The sequence below is a fragment of the Cyprinodon variegatus genome, unplaced genomic scaffold (genome assembly GCF_000732505.1).
Source record: "Cyprinodon variegatus isolate N-32 unplaced genomic scaffold, C_variegatus-1.0 Scaffold334, whole genome shotgun sequence".
NCBI classification, from domain to species: Eukaryota; Metazoa; Chordata; class Actinopteri; order Cyprinodontiformes; family Cyprinodontidae; genus Cyprinodon; species Cyprinodon variegatus.
Window position 1 is genome coordinate 185402 of NW_015150787.1, and position 24498 is coordinate 209899.

Genomic DNA, 24498 nt, shown 5'->3' on the forward strand with positions numbered 1-24498 from the left:
TAACTTAATACAAATAAAATGATGACATTTACATTTTTCTAACAATTCCCTCCTGTTTATCATTTTATTTGCAATTGAAGCTTAACTTTAACTTACTAAGTACTCATTACTTGCATGTCCCATTATCAATGAGACTGTCATTTTGTTAGGCATTTATTAAGGGAAAACTTTAAACTACGGGTTGTACTTCTTCTAGATGGGTTTTTGAAAGCTTTTGATATTGAAAATTATCATTTCTCATAGTTTTAGAAATCATAGACTTTAGGCATGGGATTACACAGGCAGTACAAAAAAGGATAATAATAAAGGGGGTCATTATTTTCAGCAAGAGGTGCCACCACAGCCTGACATGAGCAAGGAGAGGAAGTGCATTCTTACAGGAATAGCATCCTGGGACATGGCCTTTTGTAGATTCTTTAAGGCAGACATAGCTTCTGTAACATGACTTTCTTTAGCATCAGAAATATATGTACAGCAGGACGTTGTAATTGTCAGACACACACCGCTTTGGCTAGCAGTTAACATGTCCAAAACCTTTTTATTTTGCAGTACCATTGAACACATTTCACTTATTTGTTTGTTTTGTCCTTTATTGATGTCCATGTTCACCTCGGTCTTCATTCTGTGATTCTTCATTCTGGGATTTGCCAACCCCCAAGCCTGGGAAAAGTGAAGGTTTTGTTAGCTGTGCTCCAGTGCTTATGTTTGGAGGGAATGTAAGAACCCCATATGAGATCATGAGGTTGCAACATTGAGCTGGAGCTAAGCTCTCTTTTCCTCCTGTTAGAGGGATGATGGTGCTCAGCCTGAGCTGAGATGATGACAATGTGGTCAGAAACGAACATAGGAGCACAGGTGCCTGACCAGTTTTCAGTTGACTTAAAAGTTGAGCTGTGGTTTCCAAGTAGAACTGTTGGTGTGCTTTCGATTAGGGAGGATGACGTAGACAAAGTGAGGGTAGAGGCCAGTGATGCTTTGGCATCCTGTTACATGTCCTACCTTCACCGTATCTTTCCTTCTAGGTGAGAGAATACACACTGGATGTGTCATTCCTTTAGGCATAACAGCCTTCATCTTGGTGGGCTAACCTAAAACATTGCTGATAGAGAACATTGACTTTACTCCTTTGCACACCCGTTCCATCATAATCTCTCCAGTTGTGGCGTTCATTAAGGTAGCAGGCATAAACTGGAATGCACATGATGCAAAACAGATAGCCTGTGATGCATTCATGGGGGTTATGTATAAGGTAGGCTTCTTGGTAGACTTGGGCATGACAGAAAACACGTAGCAATCAGTGTTATTATGATGCAGGGCTACAGCCCTTGCATACATTTCCCATAGGTTGTCAACGTGGTGGTTTGGGATATTACCGTGCCAAATATTCATGGCAGTGGAGTGGATGAAACTCTTTCCTCTCTCACTCAGTGGGTCTGGACTGAAACAGACAACACATGCAACAGCCAAAACGCAAAGGAAGCCCCATCTCCATGGAAACCCCATTTTTGCTGGGTTAGCAGAGATGTTAATTTTACCCAGGACTCTAAAGAACAGGGATCAGTTCATCATTTGATTTCTTCACCGAGATGAGTGACTCTAAAAAAACCAAACCCCTTTGTAGTCGGACTTCCCCACTGTTCCAGCCTTAGGCCTTTAACACCCTCTGTAACTTACAGTGGCTGAGATTAATCCAAGATGGACTTTCAGCGATCTTCACAGTTGTTGGTGTGGTCAGGAACACTTGGAATGGTCCTTCCCACCATGAGCTCACCCAATTCTTCCTTCTGATGACTTTGATGAACACCCAGTCCCCTGGTCTCACTGGTTATGGTTCATTTGAAGATAAAGGTCCTTCTGGCAGTCGATTTGCATTGGACACTTAGACTGCAACATTTCTCTTATTTCTTAGGTGGCATTTGTGTTGTGAACCGGTAATTTGTACGATCTGCCATGTAATATTTCAAATGGAGTCAAACCACTGCTTGTTGGAGTTTTTCTCATGAACAGTTTTAATAGATCCAGGCACTCTTGCCATTGCCTCTTTGTTTCTTTCATACACTTTTTAAGCCTGGATTTAACTGTCCCATTTGTTCTTTCCACAAGGCCTGCACTTTGTGGATGATAAACACAGTGATTCTTTAAGGTTATTTGTAACCTGCTTGCCATTTGCCGAATCACCTGCGTCACAAAATGTGGACCATTGTTTCTGTACATTTTCTGCCAAAGTTTGGAACTACAACATGGTATATAGCTTTAGCTACTGTCAATGCATCTGCATGCTTTTCTGGGACTATTTCAACCCATTTTGAAAATGCATCAATCATTACTAGACAGTATTTGGAAGGGCCACTTGGTGTTGGTTCAATAAAAGCCATATAATCACTTCAAAGGGTCCTTGTGGTTTTGGAAACTGTCCCCATTTTGGTTTTAAATTGAGGATTATGTCTTACACAGATTGTACAGGCTTTACAAAAGTTTTTTGTACAAGAATTAAATTCATATGTGGTAAAATTTTGCTGTATTAAAGTTATCATTCCTCCCTGTTGAGACATGGCAAGGCCCATAGCTCAAAATAGCTGCTGCTTTGAATAAGCTTTTAGGGAGAACTGTTTTGTTGCAAACTTTACAGAGTCCTTCTAGATTCACTGCTGCTCCATGTTTTTACCCACATTTGTTTTTCTGCAGTTGGCGCTGTTTGTTGTCTGTTTATTAACACTTCTAGATCATGCTTTGTTCTGTTTCTTGCTTTAAGAAAATATCAGAGGAGCCAAATTTTCCTCATCCTGCTTGTTTTGCAGTTTCATCTGCGAGCCTGCTTCCTTTTGACACTGCATCAGTGATTTTTGTGTGAGCTGTACATTTTAGTAAAGCTATTTTGTTTGGCAAATAAATTGCTTTCAGTAGTTTTGTAAGTAAGTCTGCATGTACTACGGTTTTGCCTGTTGAGGTTACCATGCCTCTGCGTTTATCTTGTTTTGCAAAGAAAAAGATAGTAGAAAATGCTTACTGACTATCAGTCTAAATTGTCAAATTTTTTCAGTTCATAAGCCCTTATTAATTAAATACACTCAGCTACCTGTGCTTGACATCTATTCTTTGGATGTTTGCTGATTTTACAAAAATGGGCATTTTACATGCTTTCAGTCCTACATTATTTTTCATACATTTTACAGGCTCCTGAATCACATAAAAGAGTAACTGGTTGTCCATTTATTGTAAGTACTATGTATGGTTTTTCTTTTAATGCATTTAATAGGCCCCATGCTCCATACAAATCTACTGGTTTTAATGGCTCTGGATCCCCATTTGTTCTAGAAACTAGTCATGCCTCACCCCGCGGATGTAGTGCTTGTGTCTGATTGGACACTCCCGAGACCAATGGTCAGGTGGGCCAAAAATTCCAGCATCCCTTATCTGAAAGCCCCCTCGGCCCCTAGGACTGCCCCTGCTTCCTCAGAAACCTCCTCAAGGCCATTAAGGGGGTCCTGTGGTTTGGAAAGAAAATGTTTCTTCTGGGTCACATAGAATCGGCCCAGAAAATTTTAAAATCTTCTGTGGATACATTTGATGTTGCCAGGGTGATTAATTTTTTTTTTTTTAACCACGTGGAGATATGTGGCTGGAAACCTCCCAACAACATATATTTTTTAGCTGCTGCTGATGTAGTGTATTTTCTCCATCAGTGTGGGGTATGATGCTGTGGAACCTGTATTCTATTTCAAAATGTATTTTAAACTTGTCTACGTCTTCTCCTATTTTAGTTTTATGGACGTAAATGTCCATAATCTGCCCTCCTGGGGAAACCTGTACGCACTGCTTCTGCCACAGCTGTCCATTGCTGTTTCGGTTCCTCTCCCATTGGCGCGTGATGTTCAAATACAATGCCTTGTGGGGTTCTGCCTTTATGATTCGCCCTTATTTTTCCCCCATGTTTTCCCACTGACGAATGTAAGGCTCGTCCAAACTCATACCCATTTCAACCATATGAATTATAAATTCCCTCCATGCCTTGGATCCATATTTCCTGATCTTCCTGCAGAGAAGTTACACCTTCCATATCCTTTCTAGCTTCATCTAACGGCCACGGACTAAAAACTGGGATTGTTGGAGGCTGCTGATCTCTTTAAATCAGAATTTGTGAACTGCACCATAGGATACAATCCACATTTGGAACATACTTAGGGGGGTTTTAGGGGATTATTGTCATGTTGGGTTCTAGGCGTCAGTTAGGGTAAATCCAGGTAAACTGCAGGTTTACAGATGACGGGGTAAATACCTGCTCAAAGGTGGAACTGATCTGCAGGGGGGAAACCTTGAGGGTCCAGAGGCTAGTCGGCAGGCAGAGGGCTGAGGGCAAGGGCAGAGGCTTAACTGAGTGCAGGCTGGCAGATTCCAGACAGAGATTAATCTCCAGGATTTCAGGTTTTCAGACAGGACTCGATCTGTGAGGCAGAGAGAAACAGGGTCAGGCAGGTTCACAAAAATCAGAGATACAGATCAGGTTGGTTAGCTCAGGTCTCGCTCTACCATTACTGGCAAACACTCTGGCAGGGAAGTGTCAGCCTCCTCCTCCTTAAATAGGGCTTCCTTGATGAGCAGATGGAAGACAGGTGTCGCAGTCAGCTCATGCCCTCAGGAGATCTCGTGCGCCCTCTGGTGGAGAAGGTGGACAAAGCCTCCAGATCCCAACAATTATGTGGTGGTAGTGGTCTATCTTCTTCAGTCATTACTATAGTTTGCATGACTGAAGCAGTTTTCTGGCAGGTTCTCTTTTTTAGAGCCTAATATTGGGGGAGACTGGATCTGGTGCTGCAGTCGTCGCTCCACATGCTGCCCCACCTCCTCCTGCTGGTTGGATCTGTCTACCTCTACACAGTTTTTCATTATCTTCTGGATGGACAAACATAAGATTAAAGACGGACGAACTTAACATCAGATCTATTTATTTTAGTTTTCATAATAACCTCCTGTCTACTTTGCGCCTGTATCAACCAACGGCGAGCTAATTTGAGTTTTTTTACATGCTCGAAGAGTGTAAAAACCTTCTCAATCCAAAGGGCTTTGTATGATCTTGACATTTTACTGCTAGAACTGCTTCAACTTTTCTTTCAAGGTTTTAAATAAAGTAGGCGTGTGTTTGTGGATATTTCTGACTATTTGTTCAGAAGTTGGTTTATGGATCTTGATTTAGGTATCTGTGCAGTCATGTCAGAATAGGAAGGTCTTTTTACCCTAACAACTAAGTTTGTGGAAAGGTGGTCTAAAAAAGATACTCCTCATTTCCTTTAACAGATATAAGTAATGAAAGATACTGTAATCTTTATTTTTAACTATAGAGAACTGCTAGATAAGGGGGTGACAGTATCTTTGGCTTTGGTTCAAGCTCATAAGCCTGACTTTGCACACATTGCCTATGGATGATGGTCAGAGGGCAGTCTCATTTCTGCCAGTAAATCCAAGGCAACTGTGGCTACATTGCAGTTTCTGAGTTGAAAAACTGCTATTTAAGAGTTTAGGCTCTAAATTATGTTTTTAACATATCAGGGCAAAACTTACACATCGGTAATTCATTAATATGTTCAGTCACAGGAATATTCCACAGTGTCAGGGTTGGTAGATTTTGTCTGTGGACCCAAATGCTGAGTAGAGCATGTCCAGATGTCTCAGATTTCCAGGGAGAGTGCCCTTATTGGACCACCTGTCCTTGGCTAAAGCTGTCCCCAGAAATGTCCCAGATTTTGCTGTTTTATGAATGAAGGGGAAAATATTGTTTGTAGACTGTTATTACTGTAGTAAGAGTAAGTAAGAGTATAGTAAGAGCACTTAAGCATGTTGCGCACAGAAATCGCAGCTGGGATGAGAAAATAGATTCATATTTATTTAACAGAATGATTTAAAATGCCTTGCAAGGTGCGTCTCTGGTTCGGTGGTTCTCAAGAGATCAACAAGGCTTCATCTAAAGATGTTTTTAGAACTGATTGGTGACCTTTATTGTAAGTAGAGTTATAAGTTGTTTTGCTGTTTTATGGTTGTGATTTATGAGCATAAACTTCCTGGCTTAGGTCTACCTTTCTGCCACTCACTTTGGATATATGAATGTTCCTAATTATAAAACTAAGAGGCAGTAAAAAGAAAAATAAATGATGGGTCTGCATGATCTAAGAATGATGGGGGAAGAGATAACCACCTGTTTAATGTTCATTTATTAAGTTGTTTTTACTTGAAGCTCCAGGAATTGTGGTGATTTTTTAGTATTTAATCAGATGAGATAATGACAATAATAATCATAATCATAATATGTATGATGAGATTATACCGGTGTTACAACAAAATCTGTCTCTCTCGTCATATAATGCAACCACAGTGTCTGCTGTAACCGCGTCCCCTAACCAGTCCGCTATCTACTTACCCTAACTTTACTGGATTCATACCTAAACCTAAATAAGTATATGGTGAGAAACATGTAGCGCCTCCTTGGGTGACAATGTATGACGGGTCACAGATTTTGTTGCAACACCTGTATAACCCCAATATCTCATCTAAAAATGACCAAATACCAACAGGTGTGTGAAACAAAGAATCTGTTCTGACTATTAATTTGTTAGCTTTCATGTTGTATAAACTAATGTGTTAGATTTTGATTGGATTATGTCTCTGTTTTAGATTAATGTGAGATTGGTAGAAGAGGAAGATGATTAGAAGACTTATAGAAAGAAGATTGATGGAGATTAATGAAAAGCGGAGGAAAATAGTAACATTAATGTAAAGCTCGGTTTAAGAGAAGGAAGAAAAATCTACTTAAAAAGAGTAAAACAGAGAACAGGCAGAAGTCAGAAGAGAGATAGAAAGAAAAGAAGATGGAGAGGGAGAAGACAGAGAAGACTGAAAGACCAGATGGCAAAAATAAACACTATCAAACAATTAATTTTATTAATCTTAGGGAGAGGCACATTCTTGGATTTTACACTTGATTTTTGATGTTTAAATGTTAATAAATATATAAAAATGGAAGAAAGAAATCTATAGTACAAAAATATAAATCCAGAAATAACATGCTGGGAACTCAGGAATAAAAAATTTGAGATTTAGGAGAATATATATGGAGACAGAGCAATGAATGGATTATTAGTTAATAGGGAGCAGGTGTGGACAGGAGCAGCTAGAAAGGAGCTAAGGGGATAGGAAAGGGGCACTAGGGGGCAACAAAGAGTAACCACGAAAAAGGGGTTTAAGTGTAAGAACTTAAATGAGGTTAAAGGGGAATAAAAATAATGACTACAAAATAATGAATAACCAAGGGGGGAACTAGAGGATAAGAGAATGAACTGGAGATAACTGAAGCCATTGAAAAGAGATGACAAGGAAGAGTAAAGCTAAGAATTTAAACATGATATAAATCTTGAAAATACAGAATAACATAAAATAAAGCATTACTGAGAACCTAGACTGAATACTTACACAGAACCAAAGATTCCAGATCATGACAGACAGCAACTGTTAAAAGTTGCAGTCATTATTTCTTTGCACAGCTCTTTAAAAAGGTGATGCAACAAAAACGAAAAAAAAAATTTCATACATGTATCTCAATTTAAAAGGTTTTAAGCAAACTTTCAATCCTTTTTCTTCTGCGTGGTTCTAGAATAAACAGCCAGTGTTCAATAAGTCTTTCCTGAACAATCTAACCTGTCTATCCTCAGAGATCTTACGGCTCTGGAAGGAATGATGAAACATCACCAGGATTTAAAAGCCAAAATAGATGGCCGCAGCAAGACCATCCTACAGTGTGCTGACCTCGGCAAGATTTTGATAGCTGCAGGCAATCCTGCATCGGAGGAGGTTGGGCAAGCAAAGCAACCTTTCCTGGCAAACATTGAACAGCTTACAGTTGAAACAGCATTGCAAAAATCATAATTGCTCTAAACTATTTTAAACTGTCACAACAGATACAAGAGAAATTGGACAGTCTTCTAACTAAGCAGAAGGACCTTGTTGAAAAATGGGACAAACACCAGGAAAGGTTACTACACAGTAAGTACAAAGACTCAGATTAACTTTGACCATGACCAAAATAACAATGTAATTTACTGTGTTCTAAGTGTGTCAAATAAAAAAAAATCTCACATTTATGTTTAACGTGAGTTTAATTAAAGGACCATCATTTTAGCAGTTATTTATATCAGGATAACAGCTTGTAATGCAAAGGTTTACAGCTTAAATAAAAATGGACAGTAATTGTGCCTTTGTGTACCGTCACTTCCAGAGCAGGAAAACTTCCAGTTTGCCCAGGAGACAGTAAAGGCAGAAGCCTGGCTGAAAGCCAAGGAGCCCCTGATCAGCTCCAAGCAGCAAGAGGGAGGAGAGGCCCAGGCGCAGACAGATGAGGTCGAGCAGCTCATACTTCGCCATGAGGCGTTCCGCAAGGCTGCTGTAACCTGGAAAGAACGCTTCAGCTCCCTCCGCCAGCTCTCCGCAGTAAGCTTTACTATAGATGAAAGTTGGATCATGTTTGGTGTGGCCACTGTTCAATTATGCTACATGGGATGATGTGTTTGCACAAGCTATCAGTCGCATCATTAAATGCATCATGTGATAAATGCATGTCTTAGATCTTCTCAATCTGCATTTTATATTACTTTGATTTGGATTTAAAAAACACAATTAAGTTAAAAAAAAAAAAGAAAGAAACAGATGGATCCCAGTTAAGGGGATCACAGAGCAGGTAAAGTTTTTTAAAAGATCAAACCGATACACAGTTTTATAGATTAATTAGAAACAAGATGCAGGTATTTGTTGCATTTATTTCTCTGAATTTAGATAATTATGGCCTTATAATTCATGAAAACTATTAATTGCTTTCTTCTGATTGCCAAGGTGTACACCATCACACGAATTGTTGACATGAAAGGGGTTCAGCAAACGGACTCTCTTATCAAGGACGGTTAAACACTAAGCCAACCTCACTGCATCCATGATAATAAATTCCCAAATCATATCTGTCAAGCTCAGGGCTAAATCCAGCCAACCATGGCAATTCATCAGGCTCTCCACAGTCAAATAGGTATATGATGTCATAACATAGAGGTATAGTTTCATTTAAAATGTACAAAGTGTTTAAAGTTAAAAACAAATGGCAGTAAGCAGAGGAATGCTTATACGGATCCTGGTTCTGGTTTTGCTGGAGGTTTCTTCCTGTTCAAAGGGATTTTTCCTCTCCACTGTCGCTACAAGCATGCTTGGTGTGAGGGATTGCTAAAGAGTCAATAAAAAAATGTCAGTGAAGGTTGTCACTGCAAGCTCTTCCAGGAGGAGCGGGTCTTCCAAATCAATGACTGGACGCGATCTGCTGGTTTTCCTAACCAATCTCACAGTGTTCTCTCTGTAAGGAGCCCTGAGATTAAATGAGTTGTGAATTGGTGCTATGTAAACAAACTGAACTGAGTAGTAAAGTTGTAGTACCACAGCAGGGCACTCCTAAATGAGGAAATCAAAATTTTCATCCCTTTAAAAAACAGAAACAAAATTATAAATCGTCTGAATATAAAATGATTTTGACCCCCCTGGCTGGGGGCATGCTACACTAACTTAACATTAGGCTAACCTTAACCACTCAGACATGGAAGGTTTTCCCTATAGTAATATCGTATCTATAGTACCTCATACTGTTGCTCTTAAACAAAATGTATTCTTTTGTTTTTTCTTATGTGTGTACAGATTGATTTATTGATCCATTCTTCGATCAATCGAGTGACTGGGGGCTTATTGACCTCAGTTAGTCAGTTCCAGACTCCCAAAGAGTTTTTATTTTATAGATAGAACCCCAGTTTTCAGAGCCTGATCCCCTTCATTCATTGATGCAGTAATTCATAAATATGCTCAGCGCATATATTGTAGATCACATGAACACATTTAAGTAGTTTATATTTTTGCTTTAAACATCTTTTATAATAATGATGTATGCTAACTTAAGGTTGGACCAGATGCTGGTTTTTTCATAAGCCATTAACATTAAACAGAACATTGATTAGTATTTCTAAAATCATTTGTTTTTCAATTATATTGTAATTTATTGATATGCGACTTGATGTCATTGATATTTTTTATAGGCTGAGAAGAAAAGGGAGGAGGAAAAAAAGACGACCCCTCTCTCCAGTCGAAGAATGTTCCCGTTATCATGTCTGACTCCCAGCGTTCCTTCAACCAGTGCTACTTCTTCCTACTTGAGGCAGACAATACAGGCTCAAATAGAACCCCAACCCTTCCAAACCAGCTTAGATCTGGGTAGCAGTTCTACAACCCAGAGATTATCTTCAGCGTTCGCTAGCTATAGCACAGCTATTAATGGCTCAGGATACCACGGACTTGAGCAGCCATGTGTTGGGAAAGTAGGAAGCACCTTGTACTTTGGAATGAACCAACAGGCAGCTGGAGCTGGAAGTGACTCTGGTTTGTCAGCATCCCAGAGCGGAGGTGCAGACACCTCTACGTACCATGGAGTAAACCACCAAACTGCTGGTAGTGCAGAGAGTTCTGGATACTTTGGAGTGACGACAGGATGTTTGGGCGGTTTGCAAAACCATCTAAAACCAGGTGGTGCTAAATTAGAAAGTTCAGGGAATATAGCTCAGCAGCCAAGCAGTGGGGGAATGATGAGCCCAAGCTTCTTGCCTCAACAAAATATGGGCAGTTCTGGATATTTGCCTCAACCACAGAATTTGGGAAGTTCAGGATATCTTGGACAGCAGTCTAATATGGGAAGCTCTGGGTATTTGGCACAACAGCATATTACAGGAAGCTCTGGGTATTTGGCACAACAGCCTAATTTGGGTAGTTCAGGATACCTAGCACAGAATTACCAGAGTAGTGCTGGATTGGGAAGCTCTGGCTTTTTGGCACAAAATCATTATAGCAGTGGAAGTCTGGGCAGCTCTAGTTTCCTGGCCCAAAGTGGAGGAATTATGGATCCTAAAATGGCATATGCATGGCAGCACCTGAAAGCTGACTTCATGCAGCCAAGGATCAACCACATCCACAAAGCTATAAATCCTCTCCTGGAAGCCAGCAGACTGCAGCGTGAACAGTTTGGAGATATCCCTATGGCAGACATGGTGGGGCCAGAATCAGGACTGGAGCTTCTCCATGGTCGTCTCCAGAGGGATCCCCGCGGAAGTCGTTCAGACCCACAGATGGACCATCTGAGGCGGGAAAGGGAGTACAAGCTGGGAAGACAAACCTCTAGCGAGCAGGAAATCCAGGCAAGGCTGAACGAACTCCCACTGATAGTGCGGCAGGAACGATACAGGAGGCGCATGGAGCGGCAGTCATCCAGCGAACAAGAGGGGAGCAACAAGCAGAGGCTACAGAGGCAGGACTCAAGTGATTTGGAGGGCTCTGTGAAGGACGGCTCTGACAAACGCTCAGGGTACGCAAGTTTGTTCCACTGGTGACAGCAAAATCCAGCACTGTTTAACATGAACCAGGTACCTCTTTAGGACCCTATATATTGGGGAGGGGCTTTGCCCCAGCTAAGATGCTTCAGTGCTTGAGCAAAACAATTTTAGTTTAAGGGCCCTAAGCAAATAGATTTTGCCCGTTTGAAGTTTACTTTGGTTATAAAAGCGTCTATATATTATAGAATAGGCTTATTGTAGTAACTTAATATCACATAATAATGATATAAAATGCATTACAAATGAAATACAGAGAACATGAACGAAAAACTTCAATATGCAGCAAATTCCAGAGACAAATTTAGATTTTCACAACAGTTAGATTGTCTCAAATGAATAAAATTATTTTAATGTTCATTTGACCTGCCAGGCAATAAATTTGGAAATTTTAGGGCCCGACCTGTGGTCGACCTGGAAGCTCTCCTGGGTTTCACTTTGGCCCGACATGTTAGCCGCCTACTCTCAAGGGATCTGTCAGCCCAGTTCCTGTACTGATATGGTCCCCACTGCCACCAGCAGAGCAGCTCTCAGGCTAGTGACAGGCAGCATGCATGCAGAGCAGGGTCCTAGTGCCCCTGATTTACGTGTCTTATTGAACAGGGGTAAATGCTGCAATGTTAAGGTTAGCTGGTTTGAAGGGTTTCAGCCGCCCCTAAATAGGCCTAAACATTTCCAGGAAATGGTCCAAAAGAAAGTTTAAGTTCTATATGATTGTGTTTTACCTTAAATGTGACAGTTTTGTTGTCCCTGCAGGGAGAAGAGGTCTACCATGGCAGAAATTGTGGAACAAGCCCAAGACAGAGAGGCAGCACATGTATGTTACCTTGGAAGCATTTTCTCACAATTACAGTGCCTTTCAAAAATATTCAGCCCCTTTAACTTTTCAACCTTTGCCTTTGCCACATTTCAGGCTTCAAACATACAGATATACAACTATTATTTTTTGTGAAGAAAAAAAGAACGAATAGGATACGATCATGAAGTGGTACAAAATTTATTGGATATTTTAAACAAATAAACAAAATTTTAGACAAATTATAAACTGATTAGTGGGGGTGTAAAATAAATTGTGCTCCTTTACTTTCACTGCAACAAACTCTCTTCAGAAGTTCAGTGAGGATCTCTGATTGATCCAATGTTGACCTCAATAACTGATGATCAATAGAATCCACCTGAGTGGAATCAGGCCTCCTGCTCTGTGATCGTTTCATAGGTCTGATTAAAGCGCAGAGAACATCATGAAGAACAAGAAACACACGAGGCAGCTCCCAGATGCTGCTGTGGAGAAGTTTAAAGCTGGATTTGGATACAAAAAGATTTCCCAGCTTTAAACATCCCAAGTAACACTGAGCAGAGATAATATTGGAATGTAAGGAGAATCCGACCACTGGGATGAAGACCTACGAAGACCCGCTGTCCCTCTCAACTTTCAGACTGAACAGAGATGCAGCCCAGAGGCCCATGATCCCTCTGGATGAACTGCACAGATCTACAGTTGAGGATGGAGACTCTGTCCATGGGACAACAATCGGTCATATGCTGCACACATCTGACCTTTATGGAAGAAAGACATTCCTGAAAGATATCCATGAAAAATGCAAAAGACTATGTTTGGTGATTCCAAACTGTTTAGGGTTGGTAACAGAGGGGGTGTACTCAGATTTTCAGCTTTCAAAAACCTACAATGCATCAATTTAGTTGATCTTTTCCTCGCCTATTCAGCCAGGCCAGCAATTCCCTTTAACGACATAGACAAGTATGGGGCTTTGCAGGCTAACAAAAAAAGCCAAACAACCCCCATTCCAAGGGTGGACCGTTTCGTCCGTTTCAATTTGCATGCTAAACCAAACCAAGGGCTTGTTGGGCTACTGTATATAACCTCGAAGCCCCTGCTTCTCCTCAGGAGGGAAAATGGTTAAAATTGATGGGAAGATGGATGGAGAAAAACACAGGATCATTGTGGAAGAAAACCTGATGGAGTCTGCAGAAGACCTGAGACCTGGACAGAGATTTATCTTCCAACAAGACGGTGATCCAAAACAGAAAGCAGCATCTAGAATCGAACGGTTCACAAAGAAACACATCCAGGTGTTAGAATGGCCTAGTCAAAGTCCAGACCTGAATACAATGGATATTCTGTGGGAAGAACCTGAAAGCTGCTGTTCACAAACTCTCATCTGACACCTCTAAACTCGAGCTGTTTGCTGGAAGAACGGAAAAACATTTCCGTCTCTCTGTGAGCAGAACTGATAGAGACAAACCCGAAGGAACCTGCAGCTATAATGACAGCAAAAAGGTGGTTCTACAAAGTATTACCTCAATGGGGCTGAATAATTTTGCAAGGTGCCGTATTTGTTGATCTTCAGAAATTGCTGTATCATCTAACGTTCCTTTTATTGGCTCTGTTAGGCCCGTGGAGAACCGTATCGTCCTCCCAGCAGTCTCTCAGCACCTGTGACTCGGTTTGATGGACGCCCACGTGCCCGGGACCGTCCCAAACCAAGGAGGCGGCCCCGTCCCAAAGAGCCTGAGACCACTCGTCGTTCTCGCTCAGCCCCAGCAACCGGTGCCCCCACCACCCCTCAGCCTCCATCACACACTGCCCAGAATGAAGGCTTCCTCTACTGTAAAAAGGCCACAAGTAGCGACCTGGAAGCTCAACAGAGGAGTCCCAACAGGTGCAACCTAATAAACCACCCAAAAGACAATACATTTTAAGGGCTTATGCAGAGCTAGCTTATCTTCCCTCAAATAAGTTTAGGATTCCTATGCATTGAAACAATTTGCCTGACTTGAGTCAAATCTTTTATTCGATCTTTAATTGGGAGTACCGTATACTCTAAATTCTAGCTGTATTCTGCCAATTAGCTGTCTAAAGCTGCAGGCATAAATAATGTCTCCATCTAAAAGTGTATTTTATTGGGAACAATATTTTTTAGATAACATTCACATATTGATAAATTACACGATATTAGCATAGATTTATGGGCATCTGTTTTTTTCATAACTTGAAATTCACGGTTAAAGCAGAGTCCAACCGACAAGTGCAGAAATAGTGACACCGATAAGAATTCTTTTTAACGCTTTCACAGCATTTCTGTCTGTTTTAGAGTTTCAGCTCTCATCAGTAGGTTTTCATTGTATGCCAAGAAATGCAGTCATGGCAACAGTTACCTGTAGATCCTTTATTTATTTTTTTTCATACCAGTTCACATTTACATGATTGTAGTACATTATTTCTTCAGGTCCCAGTTCAACATTAAGAAAAGCAGATATAATGCAGCTCAGGGTCAGCAGTCTGTTTTTGAGCTTCTATTTTCCAACATTATTACTTCTTGACATAAAACTCGTGGCTAACTGTGGCTAACCCTATGAGTCCAAAGAAGTTTTATGCCCTCGGTAGTTGAGGACAGTCCAATGCATTATTTTGATTTCACCTTGAAAAACTAAATCATGGTTTGTTTTTAAAATAGGATTTTAAATTTATTTCTTAGTCATTATCATTAAATCAGGTTTTACCTTAATCTGACTTGTGACAGTGTAATCACAATAAAAAAGCTAAAGAAAAAAAAACAGTTCCTGGTGTGGTGGCAAGTAAACCCTGGCACACTGAAATGCCCGTTGACTCAACAGACGATGATTAGCCCTGAAAATGTTTTCATAGGTTTTGCTTTAAGGCAGTGCAGCCAGAGTTCAGCTGCAATTGCACTAACTGAGCAAATACACTAGGAATCAAAACAGGACATAGTCATAAAAAGGCCTCAACATAATCCCAGTTAGACAACATCCAGAGCTGTTATTACAAACTGCATGACAGTTAAGAGATTAACCTTTCAATTGTTTTTAACTCACATCAAAGGTTATTTCCAAATCAGTCTAAATGAAAAAATTTCTACAAAAATAATTAGATCATAACAAGTAACCGTTTAAGAAGTTAAGAAGTGAGTGCTGCAAATCTTGCTAGTTGTAGTTGCTTATTGTTGCTCTCTTCACAGCAGTCACCCATGTCTCTTCTTAATTAGCGTAGATCTGTGTGATTGGCTGTTGTCAGCTGTACATCATCTTTACAGCATTCTGTGTTTCCAAAAAGCTTTGGCCCAAAAAGCTTCTGCAGTGAGCATCTGAGAGCATATATGAGTTTAGGGCACATGTTTCTGTTAACTGGGGGAGATATTGTGGACGGCTGTATAAGAATAAGATTTTAACCAATGAGCTTTACACTGCAGTCAGTCATTTATCCATTCACTCACACGCTGATGGTGTGGAGCTTCGCTGTGACCAAAGCTGTCCTGGGGCTTGCTGACACTGATCTATGATCATTGTTCTATATTTTATGTCCTAATGCTGCTCATGCTTCTATAAAACCATTGAGTGACAGAAACAACGCTTAGTGATTTGGTAGCTGTTTGTTTTTTTCAACTATAGTTTATTTTCCTTAAATTTAGACATGTTGCAAAGTTTTAACCTGTTAAATGCCATGTCTCGTCAAGGACAGCTGTGCTACGTCACACTGCCACAGTAAGGCTACTGTCGACCATTACAATACTTTCTAATGGCAGGCTAGATTGTCCCAGGGGTTAAAGAACAGCAGTTGATTTAATTTATGCTTTTTAGGGCATATCTGCTGCTTTTTGTGTGGCCAGTTACAGGCTGAAGATCCTTCTAATTTCTCTTGTGTGATTTTGCAGCAAATCCTGGGTAAACGTATACTGTGTGCTGAAAGAGGGAAAGTTGACTTTCTATAAGGATGCTAGGAACCATACTACAACATACAATGGAGAGCCTCCTGTTGACCTGAGTGAGTGCTCATTCGATCCGTCAATGGGCTACAAGAAGAAGAAAAACGTCTTCATACTCCAGTAAGACCTATTCCACGGTAGAAGAACTTTGATGCATCATTTAGGTTTTATTTTTAGAACATGTCGACTTTACTCATTCCAAAAAACTGTTTCACTGAACGCAAACTGTTATATTGATTGATAAAAGCACATAGAGTACACAAAGTAAAACCTTACATCAACTCTGTATTCTTTTTTTTACAGAGTAAAAGATGGAACCAACTTTGTATTCCATGCTAAAGATGAGGTAAGAACCTTTATTACATCCATCTCAAATATTCAGGTTATTTTAAAACCAATATTAATGTTTAGGTATAATCTGGTAATTTCATTTTAAATAGCTAAATAAAATTAATTCTGGGGGACGAATATCTTTCGAATAATATTTTTGTTACCTACCGTAAATCCTCTAATATTGGCCTGTTTTCCATTAGCGGCCGGGTCTCTAATAATGGCCTGGCTCGCTGTCAGCGGAGGTAAATACTGGCCGGACTCCTATACAGGCCGAGGCTATAATTAGAACCAACGAGGGAAGTCCTCAAAAACTTGTGATAGTAACATACAAGTACCACAGGGGGGGCAATGTTTGCTAAGGAATCCTAGGCATTAGCATGGGAAGTATACTCCTGCAGCAGTGTGTCGCAGTGAGCTTGATGCAGAAATTTTTGATTTATGCTTATTTTGAGCGCGGTCTGCGCTATACGCTGTAGTCTAGAAACGCCCGAGGTGGTGAGGAAGTGGGGGCGAGTTTGTCCGACAACGGAGGGACATGAGGGCCAAAAGAGCGGGGATCTAGGTGGAAAAAGGGTCACAGAGTTCTCACCCACCGCGCTCTTTTAGCTGGTCCAACTTCACGAGTTGCTTTTCGCAATTTCGGTCAGAAAACAAGCCGGCCTCCTGTCTGCTGCACTGTCTGCGGTCACCTACAATTTGGGAGAGGCGCAGTGGAGTGTCTGCGGAGGGGGCGGGGACGTCTTTTTATTCACTGCGACACCTACGACGAGGACCTAGTTTCGAGTATAAATCAGCCTTAACCAGTCCTTTACACAAAGATCGTAGTGGCCTTACACAATCGTTCTGATCTGAAAGCCAGCTGTGATTACCGGCAGGTCTGGTGGTAACCAGGCAGCGTTAAAATGGCAGAATTTCGTTGGCCTTCGTTGTTCTGAATTTCCCTTGAAATATATGATACTGGTAGCCTACTTCCACTTAGCCTGCCTCAAATAAAAATTTGCTATCTTGGCAGAACAGTTTCCATTATTTATTTTTAAACTTTGTTTCGCAAGTCAGTTTGGCCATTATTCCATTCTGTGTCTTTTTTTTTTTTTTTTTTTTGTATTGCCGTGCAGAAAATTTTCAGCTGCTGGAAGATGAATAATGTTCTGTATACCGTTATGGTAACAGTACTTTCAATAAATCAGCCTAGTATTTTATAGGTACAAAGAGACACAAAATCTCGTTTTTATTCATTCCACTGGTAGCCTGTTTTGATCAAATAGAAATAGAGGCCTGTCTCTAATTCTGGCCTCCTTCCAATAATGGCCTGGACCAAGATGTAACTGAGTGAAATAAAGGCCCCGTCCTACATTAGAGGTTTTACGGTATGTTTTTGCTTTTTTTTTTTTGTTTCCTCATAAGTTTCTATGGCAAATTTGGGTCAGGGGGAGATTTCAGACCAAAAGAGATAAGGAGAAGACAGAGGATTTTTTAAACTGGTATCCATGGGTTGTTTCTGTGGCTCAAGCTGTCTCAGCAAGTTAAAGCTACAGGACACCACCTCCACATGACCTTAACATCGGAAAAACAGTGCCGACACCAGATAACTGTGTGGGGGAGGGAAAGGAGTGTCCAGAGTTTTTATGGAGGAGTCCAATTTGACATAAAAATTTTTACCAATATTGAAATGAAGTAGTTACTGATCCCAGACTATAATGGCTAAAGATAAAAAAAATGCATCTTAAAAAATCCTTTTCATAAAAAGCAACAGCTTATTAATTAAACAATTTTAATGTTTGACAACTATCAAACCAGCTCTTTTGAAAAGTGGAAAATAAAACACAAAACAACCTCCTCAGCTGTTCTTAGATCTTAATTTTGTGTCCTGTTATCAGTAATAATACTTCACTTCTAAACACTGTATACATAAAATTAGTTTTGTTTTATTTTTATATATCTGTGAAGATCCTCAGTCATCCAGTCATTGTCCATCTTGAAAAGTCCAGTTTAGGCAACTGGAAGTGAAGTTTTTTTCGAAGATGTTTCTCCTCTCATCCAAGAGGCTTCTTCAGTTCTAACTAGTGGTGGGGAGCGCTGAGATTAATATACTGGAGGTGGAACAAATAAGGAGGGACAAAAGTTGGCTTTGATCTCTCATACTGGATTGCCCATGGTGGTCACCTGGGGGGTTAATGGTCGTTAATGGTCCTGATGGGTTGTTAAAGGTATAGGGGACGTTTTTTTATTTCTGGGTGGATCATCTAAATAAGTGGTCCTCCTAATTGTCAATCATTCTGGTGATATGTTTACGTAAGGCCGTCCTATATGCTCCCCCTGTTAGCTATCCGTTTCTGCACATGCGCACCTTCAGGTGTATATCTGTGGTGAGCTACGGTTTCAGGCAGTCATCGAAGCTCACCTTTCTCACCACGGTTCTTTGAAAATGGCAGAGGGTCGTAAGAGAAAAAAAGTCTATAAAGTGTATGAGAAGAAGAGGAAGGCCTCCGAAGAGGCAGATATATCCCAGAATGCTTTGCGCAGAAAGCTCTCTTCGCAAAGCATTATGGGATTTGCTGTCAAAGCAGCCCGCTGTTGCCATACGCTGTTACTACCCGACAGCGGCGACTAATTAAAGATGGTGCAGGCACCATGCGGAGGAGGATGAGTCACATGACCAACGGAGCAAAAAACAGTGATCATCTGTCCTGATGGTCAGCTAACTGAGTTTGCTATAAAGGACACAGTAAGCTTATATGAGCTACGAGAACAGCACATTTTAAACAAGGCATGCACGAGGAGAAATGCTCTTGCACATGCATTTTTTTCAAGTGGAGAGGGTGGGTCTTTTAAAAAATCCTCCACAATACCTTTAACTCCCTCGTCAGAGTGGTTTCAGTCACATGCCTCATTGAAGTGTGTGTCAGGTGAAAGTGGGTGAGAGGTGAATCTTCTGTGGATTGTTCGTAAAAGTGCTTTGGAAGTAGGTGAAAGGTTATGTCTCAGACCACCTCCTCTGTTGAGAGATGGTTTTTAAAGGTTAACAAAGACGCTTCATTAACTCCTCTCTCACACCATCTGTCTTCCTTGGCCAGAAGATGGACGTTTGTTTTATTTTTAGTAAAACTGTATCTTTGTTTAGTTTAGTACATATATATTAATATATGAAAGATGTATTGCTTAGAATCATAAAAAAATATAAAAACAAAACATTTCTATTGATTAATGGTTAATTAGCAATTAGCTTTTACTAGGGCTGGGTGATATGACCTCAAATCACTATCACGATAAATTGGGCAGTCTTACCTCGATAACGATAAATGCCCCGTCGCCTCTATCAGAGATAAAGGCATGTGCAGGAAATAAAACTGGTCTATTAATTTATTTATTGTATGAAACACATTACATATTACTTTCAATTAATTATTAACGTCTTGTACCCATTCAGGTTTAAACATTCAACAATGTTTCATCTTGCACATGTTTGAACTCTACAGAGTGGCTGTGCTGTAGGTGGTGGAGATTGGATGTTTTATTTTGGGTAGTCCCCACAGTTTTCAGACAAACTTTGCATTTCGTGTTCTTTTGCTCAACATCCATGGCATAATTTTGGTACTACCTGAGTTTGCAGTGAGAACAATGTACATCATTTAAACTTGCACACCCTTAATCAAAATCGGTCTGCCCCACGCTGAACTCTGGGAATGCGTAATCAGCTTCATCTCAGTGCATTTCTTCACTGGGCTAGTCCTCCATTTTCTTTGTTTATGCTTCTGACTGGATCAGTGGAGTCACGTCATTACAAACATGATAACGTGTCTTAATAGGGAAGGAAATACCAGCCACCAGCACACAAAGGAAAAAAAGCAGAATTAAGTTTATTAATTTTACGGACATAGGAAAATTGTCAATTCACAACATGTTATCTCAGTAGACTTTACAATTGAACCAGATCATACAGTCAAATTGATTCAAAGTTTTCTATCTATTGCATCGACTCATTGACTCTTCAGCAATCCCTCCCACTAAGCATGCTTGTAGTGACAGCGGAGAGGAAAACTCACTTTGATCAGGAAGTAACCTCGAGCAGAACCAGTCTTGGTGTGAACAGTCATCTGCTGAGGCCGACTGGGGATCAAGGAGACGGAAGCAAGCCGTTTATAAAGAAGGTGTAGTTATTGTGGCAGAAGGTTCGCAAACAAGTTTGATTGGGGCCGGTGTCTTGGAAGCATCTTGCTAACCAGTTAGCAACTTAGTGCTAGTAGGTTCCCAATGGGAAATTACACTGGGACCAAGTAGCACTATTTGGTGACTTTGAAACGACACTATCAAGGAACACTATGGACAGCAGAAACATGCAATGGGAGGAAGGTTTTGTGTCGGAGGTATAGATGAGTCTCCATCATACATTTTTTATTTAGAGGAGGAAAGTGGGGGCGAAGAAGTTGTGGAAGAGGACGTCTGGGCAGCAGAAGCTTTGTTTGATGTAGAAGGCTTACAGCCGTACATCTTTGAGCCCTTGCCTCACGCTGCAAGTTCTGTTAGATCTATGCCTGCCGAAGACACAGACGTCCATCCAGGTTTAATTAAAGCAACCCTCAAAACCTTTGGTACATATCCCTGAATGTTCAACTGGATCAAAGCAGTCTAAACCCGGCTCAGATTCTATGGCTACCTCAGATGCTGCCTCACCTTCCAGAGATAAACCAATCATAGTTAGAGGAGTGCTAATGATCTTATTTTTAATAGAAACAATCTTATTTACCAAGAATCTCTAAGCTGCTGAGAGCAGGTGGGATGGATGGTTCAACAGAGCTATGGCTCTGGGTGAGTTTGGCAACTGTATTAAAAAGATATCTAGGATTAATCTTATTCTCCTCTATTAATAAGGAGAAATATACCGCTCTTGCTTTATGAAGGGGCCTCTTATGCAGCAGTAACATATTTTTCCAGACAGGTAGGATTCCCGTAGGCATATAGAGCGCCATTTTCTCTCCAGTTTGCAGTGTGCTGCTCTGCATTAAACCAGGAAGCCAGCTTTCTAGTTTTAAAGTTTTTCTTTAGCGCTGTTTCTGGTTCTCCTTCCTGTGCGCAATAACCAGGTTCTTCTCTCTGTTCCATGCTTGTTCTGAAATATGTTGCCTGTATGTAGGATTTTTGTAGAGCTGCCAGCCTGCCCCCTCTCAAGTTGCGCTGCATTTGCGACAATATTTTTTACGACTCGTAGTCAGGCTATGATAGAACAGATGAATAATCATCTCCCTGTCACTTGTCGATAGTTCTTCCACATCAGTTGATTAACACGCAGCTTGTAATCTGACCAATCAAATTCCAAAGCCGTTTTCGTGGGGTACTGCCCTTCCGCTGTTGTTAGGAGACAATAACTGCGTTTCCATGACAATGGATTTAGCTAATTTACTTTGGAAACCCAGCTACAGAGAGTGGCATAGAGATGCCAGCATTATAATCTAGCTATACCGTAGATACATGGAACAAAATGGAGAGCAGAAGTAGGATTGGTTAACAAGTTATGATTTCCTAAACAGAAAGCTCAGGAGCAGGAGTGTATATGAAAGAGCAACTTCAAAACATCCATTGCAAATGTTTCAATGGGCCTTTTACTTTATAATCATATCAGACTGTTTTCATTTTCTAGCATTCAAGAATTTTAGGGTTAAACTGAGTTTTTTTTTCCTCCACCAAATCATATCAGTTTGGTTACGCCTCTTCTTATACCCTGAGGAACAGATCTCAGACTACAAATCTCAGAAATATGATCAATTGTTTTATGCTGTTTTTCTGAAGGAGGACCTGAAGGCGTGGACGTCAAATATCACCACAAGTATTGCTGAGCATGAGGCCATGGCCAAGTGGGACAAGCCTGGCCCCTCGTCCATGGACCCTGACCGCTCAGAGAGGAAGGAGAAGTCAGAGGGCGACGCAGATGCCAGGTCAGAGAGGTCTGAGCTGATGGAGGGGGAGGAGAGGTCAGAGAAGGAGAGGTCAGAGAAGGCTGAGGGTTCAGAAAAGTTAGACACATCTGAAATTGCTGACAAGTTGGAAGGTGGCGCAGGGGGCTCCAGCACATCTGGGAGAAGCAAATGAGGTAGTAGTTTTATTTTCATGTTATTGTTAAATATCACTGATGAAAGGCGAATAAGGGGGAGGGGGGGCGGGGGTGTTAGATGGCAAGCATGTTTGCTGGACCACCATCACTGAGGCCATGGTACCCGGACTGACTGCTCTTACTGTGACTAACTGATCTCTCAGCCTTCACCTGGGCCAAACATCCGTGCATCCGTGCATAGCGCCACCTGCTGGTTGATACAGAGATCAGTCCAGAGAGACAGACAGACTCAAACAATTGGTCCCAGGAATCAGTCACTGTCACTTTCCATTTCCGATTGTTTGATCTAATGATTCACGGCATCTTTCTGTATGTACCTTTTGAAATGTAATGCTCTGTCTAACGAGACAAATACAAGAAAAGTTGAATGAAATGTTTCACAAAAAAACTTTTTTTCAGCAATATACTTTGTTTTTTTCTTTTTCCTCTTTGTCAGAAAGAAGGGGGTATTAAACAAAAGGTAATTTAAGAAATAAACGTCAGGTTTTGTCACTTTTTCCCAGCGGTTGACACATCTGTATAGTAAACATGACATTATTCCTGTCACATGGCTAGCTTTGAATCATGTTCATATATTGGAATGCTGGTATCACCACCTTACTTCAGTGGAGTCAATGAAAACACATTTCTAAAGTTACATTTTGGTTCTTATTATGGCTATTATTAAACTTGTTTGCCCATTTTTATGTGTCAAGAAAGAAATAATTAAAAAAAATCAACCCAAGGTGTGTAACACTAAGCCTATGTGAAAATGACAAACTTGGAACATTGCATGAAATGGTCTGTTACTGCACCTGTTCAACTTGCCTTTGTTTTTCTTATCTTGACACAAAATGAGCAATGTGGGAGTTGCAATAATTTAAAGTGAGCTTTGTTAGAAGGGAAAGAGGTTGAGATTAGTTCCAAAAGCAGGGTTTGTCTTTGGTTTTTGGAATGTGGAAGCAGCAGCTTTCCAAACCCAAAGAAGCTCCTCATCTGTCTATAATGTCTCTGCAGAATGTACTGATATCAGCTTTGAAATGTTCAGGCACACCAGACAGGTGTGTGATGCCCTAAATTGTAAAACTCTGGAGCCGAGATCTTTGTCCCACATCCTTTCATTCAGAGTTCAAATCAACTGAATCCTCTTCACCAAAAGCAAACTCACTGGATTGTATATACCTAACTTTGTATGTAAACCACTGTGCTCTAAATAAAACCATTCTGAGCTCATAACTGAAGTGGGTAAAACCTAAGCATTTATTTTAAGCTACAAACAGAAACATGTATTGATGTTTATCACAATAAAGGAGAAATATGCAAATTAGGATTTACTATTAATGATCATAGAGTGTATATATTAATACACCTGTTCAGTATCTAGATCTATTCAAATAAATGAGCAGGGAGGAGGCAGGCAGACATCCTGTGGGTATGATTCTTGTATTTTTTTATGCTTATATTTCTTCATGTCAGATTCAGGAGTTTTGTGTTTAAGAACATTAGGTTGATTTAGGCGGCTGAGTGCTCAGTGTGTCTGTGACAGAAGAACTAAATGTATGTTAGAAACCTAACCAGCCTGCTCCAGGTGGAATGAGCTATGGTAAACTGTGAAAGCTGAGATGAACAGGTATCGGTCCACTTCTGTTTTGTTATGTGAGATTTTTTTACACATGTGATACAAATAAAGTTTCTGCAATGTCAATGAATGTGGTTTGAATTGCAGTATTAAAGAAAAAGCTCCACCTCCACTGTGCATCAGCAGCCAGCAGCTTGTTTCCCATCCTGTCTAACTCACCTCTCCTGTTTGAAAATGGCTTCTAAAGAGTATATGAGAGATGCAGCTCTGCTTGAACCCGCTGCCTCCAGGATTGTGGTGTGTCTCTCCACACTG

At 40.6% G+C, this 24498-nt stretch overlaps 1 protein-coding gene across 2 annotated transcripts in view; it reads left to right on the top strand.

The window, feature by feature from the left end:
* Window positions 1-22654, top strand: part of LOC107091389 (spectrin beta chain, non-erythrocytic 4-like) — a 60746-nt gene extending 38092 nt beyond the window's left edge. For both annotated transcript variants that reach the window (XM_015385261.1, XM_015385262.1), the window contains 9 exons: window positions 7698-7836; window positions 7944-8028; window positions 8261-8472; window positions 10104-11419; window positions 12201-12261; window positions 13857-14125; window positions 16136-16306; window positions 16490-16532; window positions 22304-22654. In XM_015385261.1, the coding sequence (XP_015240747.1) occupies window positions 7698-7836; window positions 7944-8028; window positions 8261-8472; window positions 10104-11419; window positions 12201-12261; window positions 13857-14125; window positions 16136-16306; window positions 16490-16532; window positions 22304-22603 (2596 nt within the window). In that variant the 3' untranslated portion in view covers window positions 22604-22654. The remainder of the gene's footprint in view (window positions 1-7697; window positions 7837-7943; window positions 8029-8260; window positions 8473-10103; window positions 11420-12200; window positions 12262-13856; window positions 14126-16135; window positions 16307-16489; window positions 16533-22303) is intronic.
* The last annotated feature ends 1844 nt before the right edge of the window (window positions 22655-24498 follow it).